Below are 10444 nucleotides of genomic sequence, written 5' to 3'. Positions count from 1 at the left end.
AGATGTGTGTGTGTGTGTGGGTGGGTGGGTGGATGGGTGAACAACACACACACACACACACACATGTGTAAGCCTGTGTGGCAGCAACTGACCCGTGACATGTGTCGCCAGTATGAACATAAGCCGCAAAAAGGATTTTCGACAGAGGCGTCGCCTCCTGCCTGACAAAATGTGAAAACCAAACCAAAGAATTATTGCCCTGTCCCTGACCCGTATGCCCAACAGACTGTGTGCATTGTCTGTGTGTTGGTGTTGGTATGTCAGTGTGTGTGTGTGTGTGTTAGTTGGAGCACTCATTTTCGGTTCTCTCGTTTCTCGTTGCTGGTTCTGGTTCTGGCCGTGCTCATCGTCGCATAATCCTCAACCAACGTGACCCCAGCTGACAGTTTTACAATTTGCACAGTCCCCTCGCCTACCAACCTCCCGCCCCCCTCACATGCTATGCTATGCACGCCCCCGCTCTCTCAGAGGTGTTTGGTTAAGCACATAATTAATACGAAATTTGATTGCCTCTGCCGCGTTGGGACTCCATGTGTGTGTGTGTGTGTGTGAGAGTGTGTTGGTCTACATGTGTGAGTGTGTGTAGGTGTTTGACTGTCTGTGTGTGTGTGTGTGTGTGTGTGTGTGTGTGTGTGCTCTGCTGTCCTCCTTCACAGCATGGCAATCTGCAGAGACGCGTGTGCGTTGCCTTCTCTCTCCCTCTTTCCCTCTCTAGCTTTCTCTCTATCTCCCTCTCTCTTTCACTCGTTCACTCTTTTGTCGTCTCTCTTTCCGATGGCCATGTTATTTTGGCAAAAGTGAAAGTCAAATTAAAGCAAACTTCAATGCCGTTGTGGCTTCAGCTTCGGCTTCGGCTGCTGCGGTTTGCCGCTTAAACGCTTGCGGTTTAATTAATCGACTCATAGTCAATGCTGACGCACTCCGCTGCCTTCCGTTTTGTCTCTCTCTCTCTCTCTCTCTCTTTCTCTCTCTCTCTCTCTGCCAGTCTCTACTTCCTCCATCCTTTATTTTTATATTTTATTTGTTGGTGACTCGCTTCCTTTCTTTTTTTCCCCATCGTACTTTTTAATATCTGTGGCGCCATCTAGCCGTGGGTGGAGGGAAGCAAGCAGCTCTCTCTTCCTCATCCTGTTTTTGTGGTCAGATAAAAAAACTTGCAACTTTTGTTGTTCGTTGTCGTCGTCGCCGTCGTCTCCCGAAAATAAATCAAGCACCAAACTACTTTTGCTTCAAATGATTAATTAACTGCATTTTGTGCTCGACCACGTTCTGCATTGAGGCGAGGCCAAAGACCCAAAGACGAAGACGATCATTTTACTGGCTCCAAGGCAGTTTTGCTTTAGTTTTTTTTCTCTATTTTTTTTGGGCGTGGGCGCCACTTCAACGTCTCCGTTAAGATATTATTAATGTGCTTGTTAGCATCGTCTCGACTCGTTCTGAGTCTGTGAGACTTTTGAGGGCTGTACCCGAAACTGACAGTGGCTCGCTTCTTCTTCTTCCTCTTTCTCCTTCCGACTTCCAACTTGCCAGAGAATGAACCATGAATTATGTGCGCCCCTTTTTGCCAACTTTCTCCACCCACTTACGCCTTTGGCATTAACGGCCAAAGCGTTGAGGCGTCGCTGTTTTTGCACGGCAATTGAAAACTGATAGATTGAGAATGCTTTTAGCGTTGCCAGATTGTGTGCACACAAAAAGCATTTAATAACTGCTCAGGCTCAAGCTTAAGTACACAATTGAGAATTGATGTCTTCAAAACGATTCCAAACAATCCAATGCTTAATATGCTTAATAAAACAACAATGATTTTGGATTTCCAAGTGGCAACACAATCGTTTAGCGTTGCCAGACAACATGTGAATTGTTAGCATGTTCCAAGCAAGGGAAATACAATTGAGAATTTATGAAGACGAATTAATAAAGTTAATAAGCAATCAAAATAATTCTTAATGAACCAAAATGATTTTATTTTCCAAATGATAAGCATCAAATGGCAACACAAACGTTAAGCGTTGCCAGACAGCAGGCGCATTTTTACCATGTTCCAAGCAAGCGAAATACAATTAAGAATTTTTGTTCAAACAATCAAAATTATACTTAATAAAACCAAAGATTTCGATTACCAGTACAAACTTTTGGAGTTGCCAGAAAGTAGGATAATTTTTTCATATTCCAAGGAAGAAAATACAACTGAGAATTTATGTATTAAAAAAAAAAGTACTAAACACTCAAAATGATGTTTAATAAAATAAAAATGATTTTGATTTCCAAATATTAAGCATCATATGGCAGCACAAACTTTGGAGTTGCCAGACAGCTGGCGGATTTGTATCACATTGAAGCAAGCAAAATCAAATTGAGCATTTATGTAGAAAACAATCAAGATGATTCTTAATAAAACAAAAAATGTATTTTCAAATGTTAAGCATCAAATGGCAGCACAAACGTTAAGCGTTGCCAGATAGTAGACGGATTTGTATTAAAATGATCAATAATAAGACGACCAATTGAATTAAGATTCTAATTTCAAATAATATTCTATTCTTCAGCCTAAAGTTAGACATCAACTGCCAGCTTTGTGCTGTCGCTCCATAATATGTATCTATTTAAGCTCTTAAGCCATTTATTGAGGTTACTCAAATGTCAATAAAGGGCCACAACAATGACTCTGATAATTGCCCAACATACATTACAATTACATATGTATTTGGATGTGCATATGGAATGTCATTCGACTGAATACCTAAACGCAATCTGATACGATAATTTTAAGTAGGATTAAATGTCACAATATTGTTCGAGCCTTAAAATATGTCTAATATATGAGAGAAACTATATTTGTAATTTGCTTTAAATTGATTGATCGCTTGTTGATTTTCCAATTATTAAATCAAATTTAATATGCAAATTTTGATTAAAACTGTTGGCCAAAAATTCTAATTGTTGATTTGTCAATTAATATATCGCAAAATGTCAAATATGAAATAACTCATTTATGCGAAGACACAAATTGAAAACGCAAATAATGAATAAGTATTTTGGCAGTTAATTGCGTTAGCAAATTTCGTTCATGTTCAAATTGTTTGATTATTAATTTCTAATTAAAGCAAATTTTTTTGGCATAGCGAATGCCAGCGATATGGTCACACTGTGTTGGTTTTTTTTCGTAATTGAAAAGAGCAAAATGAACAAGAGGGATACAGTCGAGTGTGCTCAACTGTTAGATACCCGCTACCCACATTTATTGAATGCAAAATAGTGCGGTATTATTTTTTAAAAATATACTGAATTAATATACTAAAAAATATCAAAAATATACCAACTGCCCGACAGTAAGATACCCGCTAACCATTGTGAAAAGCAAAAAGCAAATCGGTGCGACTTTAAAATGCTGAAAAAAACTACAAATATACCAAGTAATAATTGTGGTTTATTCTGGTATTTTTGCAACGTACAGAGAACGAACGAAAAAGTACTTGGAATTTAAGATGCTTTAGTTTAAGAAATAAGAGAAAATAGAATCCTTCTTTCATCTCAAAATCCAATTAACGCGCTGCGAAAATGCGTGCGTCTGTATGTGTGTGTGCTAGTCCTAGTGTGTGTGTGTGTGTGTGTGTGTGTGTGTGGGTTTCCCAAAGGATAATAAGCAGCTTAGACTAAGAGTCCAGCAATAGCAACAACAGCAGCAGCAGTTCGACGCGTCTAAGTATAAAGAAGTGTAAGAATGAAAGGAAAAAAGAAAGAAAGTTGTTAGCGGGCAAAATCGAAGCGTATTGGCAAAAAGATTGCCAATAAGCAAACGGATGAAGTGCGGTCATGTGGTCGTTGGTCATACGGCTGAGCAGATTTCCCTCAGGTATACATAAAGATATAGAGGAGATAGAAACGCCGACACACACAGACACAAAGAGAGAGAGAGAGGAGCTCAAAGTCGCAGTCGGAGGAGTTGCCAAAAAATTGGCAGCACTCGAGATATGATAATGATACAATTTCGATAAAGCTTAACAGGGATTAGGCAGAGAAAAAGAGAGGGAGAGAGAGAGAGGCAGAGCGATTGTCTGACGCCCTGGATGAACGATGATATCGGCTAATTGGCAATGCTCCTGACTGCTGTCCTGATGGCGCCAGGCTCTTGGCTCCTGGCGCCCGGCGCACGACGCTCGACGCCTGACAGCCAAGAATAATGTCCAATAAGCAGCAAACTGCAGCTCGGAGCTTCGGAGCTGGTCATATGTGTGTTTTGTGCTGCCAGTTGCAAGTGACAATTTATTAATAAACAGGCTGGCTAGCTGGTTGGCAGGATAGCAAAGCAGGACAACGACAACGACAACGACTCGACTTTGGACTGCCAATTACCGCCCAGCAATAAATTGCATGTCACTGGCGTCGCGAATTCCTCTTCTCCTCCCTTTCCAACCCGAAAATACCAAAAGCCCAATCAGAGCGTCAGAGAGAGAGAGAGAAGTGGCAACCAATGTTGCGTTTAATGGACTCAATAAATTCTGGAGCCTGTCTAACGATGGCCGCTTGACAGGCCCCCCAACGTTTATTAGGCAACAATGGCCAAAGAGAATCGAGTCAAGTCAAGTCGAGTCGATTCAAGTTGAGAGTCAAGAAGAAAGATGAATTACTTACAAAAAGGACGAAAACTCAACTCATATTCCTTTGGCTTCATTTGAATGTAGAGTTAACGAAATGCTTATCAAATATTTATAAATTTCCATTGCTCTGATTGTCAATCAATCTCAACGGAAGCGCTTTAATTAGCACACATTTAGCATGACGCACAGCAGCAATTGGACAGTTTGGCCAAAAATTCATTATTAACTATTTCCTCAGATTGCCACAATCAATCACAATTGGAATTTGCATTCATTGCGAAGGTAAGCAAAATTTTGTGACTGTGACTGAGACAGCTTTAAGGTAATTAAATGAAAAGTGTAGAGAGATACTTATTAGCTATTTATAGTATGAATTTATCTGATTGTCAATTAATCTGCACAACACAATTCATTAATGCGCCTCAGTTGGCAGGTGCTTTGCATGCACAGCGCCAATTAATAGCTGAACTTTAAGGTAATTGAAAGGTGAGCGTACAATTTATCAACTGCATTAAAGCAGAATTAACATGTTATCAACAATTTTTCATCACACTATTTTAACGAGTTTTACACATGCTAATGCATGTAAATACACTCGAGTGTAAACGGCCATAATGCAGCCGAATGCAAAGCAAGGACTGTCCAATGACCAAATGCTTATTGAAAATAAGTAAAATTTATCAACTGAATTAAAGAAGAATTACATGTTATCAACAATTTTTCAGCTCACTTTTTGAACGCATTTTACACATGCTAAGTTCAAGTGTTAAAACACCCGAGTGTAGACAGCCATAATGCAGCCGCATGCAAAGCAAGGACTGTCCAGTGATCAAATGCTTATTGAAAACATGTTATCAACAGTTTTTCATCACACTATTTTTATGCATTTTTTGTTTAAATTAAGTAAATTTTACATGCTAAGTTCAAATGAAGTGTATATACGATAATACAGTGTAAAAGGCCATAATGCAGCCGCAAGCAAAGGCTGTCAAATGATCAAATGCTTATTATAAATTTATTTTAAATATGTCTTTCACAGACATCGTTGTTACTTAACAAAATACGCATTTCAATTGCAGTAATTTAACATGCAGGAAATACATATACGCAGCTATGTGTGTAACTGACAGTGTGACCAGGCCAAATGCAATTGTTTGCACGCACACACACGCACACGAGCGCATTCAAAGTCAAGGCAGCAACGAAACGAAACGAAATCAAATTAACCAAAGTGCGCAAACAGAATAAAGAAAAATTGCCAAGCTAGTGAAGAGAAGAGAAGAGTCAGTCGAGAGATGGCGCTGCCTGTCCATGCGTGTGTGTGTGAGTGGAGAATGCATTGAATGCAGTTGAGTTGCCGCAACCGCAGCCGACAGATGGCGCCGCCAGTAGTGCAAAGTAGGGTAGATTACATTTGCTTTGAATGAAGGCAACATCAGCAGCAGTTGCAGCAGAAGATGCCGCCGGAAAATGCTGATGCTGAATGCGGTGGCAGCAAGAGAAATAGACAAAGTCGAGAGTTGGCGCCACTGAACCCTAGGAAAAGTCAACAGAGAGGAAACACAGTCCACGCAGTCAGCCCGTAGCCGCCATAGACAAAAACTACATACAAAAAAAAAAAAGCCAACTGCCGCAAAGCGAGTGAGAGCGAAAAGGAAAGGCTAAAAAAGGCCGGATACGTTTCAATGACATCCTACGAAGAAGAAGAAGACGAAGCAGAGCGAAGTAATTGCTAGAGAACTCTTCTGACCCCCCTTCCCCTTCCCCACCCCCACCACACACTCCTCTTTCTTTTTGTTGCCCTGGAAAAATGTGTCTTTGTCAGTGCGTCACTGGAGCGTTCAGCGAACATTCGCATTGAGAGCGCACACAGAAAACTAAAAAGAAGAAGAAGAAAGCAACAGCTTCCCCCTCCCACTCCCACTACCAAGACGATGTCAAGTCAGCTTCACTCTCCCTCTGTCTCTTTCGCTCTGCCTTTTGCATATCAAAAGTGAAACTTTGACATATAATTTCTCGCATGGATTTTCACTTTGACGACATAAACGATGACAATGCCGCCGCCGTCGTCGTCGTCGTCGTCACAAAGTCGCAATCCTTATTCAAAGAAAGAAAAAGAAAAAAGGCACCAGCCACATTCCTCACACCCACACACACAAACATGCACATCTATGAAAAAACTTGTTAGCTGCCTTAGCAACAATTTACGTAAATATGCAACTCACCAACTCCTTTTAAACACAATTGCTCGCTTCAATACACATATTTAACACTTTTTAAATGCACAAGAAAAAAATATACAAAAAAACACACAATTGAAGCACAGAAAAAAAAAGCGCGGTCATCGACACTTGTTAAAGGTGCGTAACTGCCATAGCATACTTTCAAGTTTAAGGTTGTCAGTGCGTGTGAGGAGCCTTGACCACTAGGTGTGACGTCAGCATTGCCTTGATCGTGTCATAGCAGCCAAATGATGTCCGGCTGTCACAGCAAGCGACTGGGCCAGTGGGTGGCTGTGACGTCACGACGCAAGGATCGTAAATTTGAGATATGAAAGCTAGTATTTAGTATTTTTTTGGCACGTGCATTAAAGCTAAGGAATGTGAACTGTGTATGAATTTATTTACAAAATTAACAATACAAATTTAATATTAATGCTAATTATGGCAGCGAGCACCAGAGTATGAAAAATGCGAATTGGCTAGTATATTATTTTGCACAACAATAAAAAGTAATTCGAATTGCTGCGCTAGGTTGAGTTGTGCAGCCCTCGTATAACGTACACAAACAAACACGGCGACTGTAATCTGTGTTTTGGCAACATTGCGGCTACCCCCCCGCCATGCCCCTCTGCCATAGGCAGCATGCTGCGCTGTGCCTGGCATGCGGCCAACTTGCGATATCAAATGACTAACTGTTATGGGCTCCCATTGCGATTTACGCTCTATCAATCAGTGTTCAGTGTTCATTGTTCGGTGTGCAGTGTTGCCAACACGACTTGAAAGTCGCAGTTTAGCATGCTTCTTTTATTTTGCATTATTATTGCAGCTCGTGTCTTCGCCGCTGTCCGTTTCGGATTCCGCTTCGCTGTCCGTTTCGGATTCCGCTTCACTGTCCGTTTCGGATTCCGCTTCGCTGTCCGTTGTGCTGCTCGCCGCTGCCTCCGCCTCAGCCGCTGCCTTCAATGACGCCGCCTTTATGGCGGCCGCCTCTTGGGGTGTGTGAGCGGCAAGCTGCGCGTCCGCCGTCGCTGCGCTGTGAGCGAATTGTCCGACAAGCGAATGGAAGGCTGGATCGGAGGGTCCATTGAACATAATCTGGATCATCAGACGCTTGTCGAACGGCCTTTTCACTTCTATGAATATGCGACGAAACAAGGCGCCATTCTGCAACAAGTTTAAGTGAAGTAAAGTAAAGTTCAGTTTGCAATTAGCTTTTAGTATAGTTACGTCTTCGGGTCGCGTCGATGGATGCGGTGGCAAGGCCACCATGTCAAAGATGAGGCAACGTGGTCGCCGTTTCTTTTTGTACTTTTTCTTCGGTTGCGTTTGCTCCATTTCGAAAGCCAATTAAATGCCCAGTGTTGCACAACACACACACACGCACACGTTTTAGTTTTTAATTGGCCAGTGTGTACAAACTATATTTTAGGTTTTTTGTGTCGTTGCTTCGATTTGAATGGCAGCAAACTGACTTGTTGTCTCGCTCACACCACTCCAGTAACAGGCGGCTTGAAGTGTGTAAGTAAGAAAGTGTGTGTGTGTGTGTGTGTGAGAGTTGTTTGCATGTGTGTAAATTTAGAAATTATGTTTTCTTGTCTTTTAATTAATAATCTCAAGGGTGTTGTGGCTTTTGCTCAAGTTGAAGGCAAACACAGCATGTGTGCGTGTGTGTGTGTGTGTGTGTGTGTGTGTGTGTGTGTGTGTGTGTGTGTGTGTGTGTGTGTGTGTGTGTGTGTGTGTTTATATGAGCTTTCGCAGACAATGTGAAATACACATACAATACATATTTGTGTGTGTATGTATTTGTATTTATAAGGATTTCTTGTCTACATTTTAGCCACAAAACATGAGAAACCAATGCCAGCTGCGCTTAGTCCCCCCTCACATTCATCTCTGTCTATCTCTCTCACACACACTGAGACGCTTTTATGCCTCTGCGTGTGTGTGTGTGTGAGTTGACAATGTGATTTACATTTAATTAAAATCGTATTTACTCGTTAGATAAACAAACAGTGGAGAGACGCACAACAATTGGCAGTCAGGATGGCAGGATGCCAAGGCTCTAAAGGCTGCAACAGCACGCGTCTTCCTCATTTCATTCAGCAGCCGGCGCAGCAAAAGCAACAACAACACAAACAACAAGAGCAACAACACATGTACAGTGGGAGGAGCAAGAGGAGGATTAAGCTCTAAAATGTAAAAAATGACGCACAACATCAGGTGTTATTTGCCTTGGCACAACACGAAGTTAGGGAGAAGTGATGTGATGGAGAGAGGGGAAGAGGGAAACACATCTTCGTCAGCGTCTGCCTACGAGTGGGAGTGAGAGCGAGAGAGATGTTGTCACGCTGTCAAAAATAGCAGCCCCCAATCGATCGGCAGCTTACCAACTATAAAACCATGCGATGAGGCACACTCGACTTGCAGTTACCCTGTAAATGCAAAACTTTCATATATTGCATCTTCTTCTTTTTTGTTTTACTTTTACAACTGATTTAAAAATCGATCAATAAGATCATATACATTGAAGACGGCTCGACGTGTAGTTACCCTGTAATGAATATTATTTAGTTCCAAAGCGTACACAATTTTATTATGGCTATATATTGCTTCTTTTACTATTTGTTAGCTTTAAAACTTATTCCAACATCGATCTTATCGATGACATGGACTGAAGTCAGCTCGACGTGTAGTTACCCTGTACAAAATATTATCTAGTTTCATAGATAGCACAACTTTCTTATATTACTTTTACTATTTGTTAGCTATTAATATGATTTCACAATCGATCGTGTAGTTTACTTACACTGAAGTCGGCTTGACGTACAGCTACCCTGTAATAAATATATTATCTACATACTATCAAAGGTTGGACAACTTTATTATGTGTAGTATATATTGCGTGTTTTACTATTTTTCTTTCTTAGCTACAAGACTGATTTCATAATCGTTTTTATGATGAAGTCGACTCGACGTATAGATACCCTGTAACAAATATCATCCAGATTCTAAGGTTGTACAACTTTATTCTGTAATTTATTCAATTATTCCTAAAACTAGCTGCTTTCAATTCTGTGCGCTTCACGAGTAAGCACGACTCCAAGTTACCCTGTAATTGAATAACTAGTATTTGTAATTAGTAAGCTTAACTTTAAATTCTTCATTAAGTTTTCTTACTTTTTTTGTTCTGTGTTGTTTTTACATATTTACAATATCTAGTTGCAATTTAGAAATAAAAATGCTCGATTTCTGATACCCTTTATTTTTGTTCATAATATTTCATAATCTCAAATGGAGTTATTGATTGGATTCCTATTCCTAAAGCTTTAAAATTTGTTGAAGGAATATTTTCTGATTCTTAAAATTGAGGTTTTTTTTTAAAGATTCTAAATTTGTAAACAGAAAAAAAAAGTTCTAACATTTAGTTCTTGAGTTCTATTTGCTTTTTATGAAAATTTTAGAAAAACTTAAAATTACAATTGTCAATTATAAACCTTATTAATTAGTTCTAGTAGCTTTAACTTATCAAAACTAATCTGTGTTCCGCAATATTTTCACCTTGACTGTGCTACACTTAAGTAGAGAAAATAGCATGAAGGTCAACTTAAAGCAACATCGCTT

General features: G+C 40.2%; 1 protein-coding gene across 1 annotated transcript; it reads right to left on the bottom strand.

Moving 5' to 3' along the window:
* Positions 1 to 7513: 7513 nt before the first annotated feature.
* LOC133849088 (clumping factor B-like) lies at positions 7514 to 8283 on the bottom strand. Its single transcript, XM_062284960.1, has 2 exons — positions 8051 to 8283; positions 7514 to 7987 (listed from the first exon to the last, which is right to left on the bottom strand). Exons 1-2 carry the CDS (start codon positions 8156 to 8158, stop codon positions 7628 to 7630), a joined length of 468 nt encoding a protein of 155 aa, XP_062140944.1. The 5' UTR covers positions 8159 to 8283; the 3' UTR covers positions 7514 to 7627.
* Positions 8284 to 10444: the final 2161 nt, after the last annotated feature.

Source organism: Drosophila sulfurigaster, chromosome X (genome assembly GCF_023558435.1).
Source record: "Drosophila sulfurigaster albostrigata strain 15112-1811.04 chromosome X, ASM2355843v2, whole genome shotgun sequence".
Taxonomy (NCBI): domain Eukaryota; kingdom Metazoa; phylum Arthropoda; class Insecta; order Diptera; family Drosophilidae; genus Drosophila; species Drosophila sulfurigaster.
The sequence above is the reverse complement of the archived record's forward strand: the minus strand, read 5'-3'. Positions and strand labels throughout refer to the sequence as shown.

Excerpts from the sequence above, each read along its gene's own strand:
- LOC133849088 (XM_062284960.1), bottom strand. The coding sequence starts at position 8,158 with ATGGAGCAAACGCAACCGAAGAAAAAGTACAAAAAGAAACGGCGACCA. Across the intron at positions 7,988-8,050 it reads CATCGACGCGACCCGAAGAC|AATGGCGCCTTGTTTCGTCG; the intron begins GTAACTATACTA and ends AACTTGTTGCAG.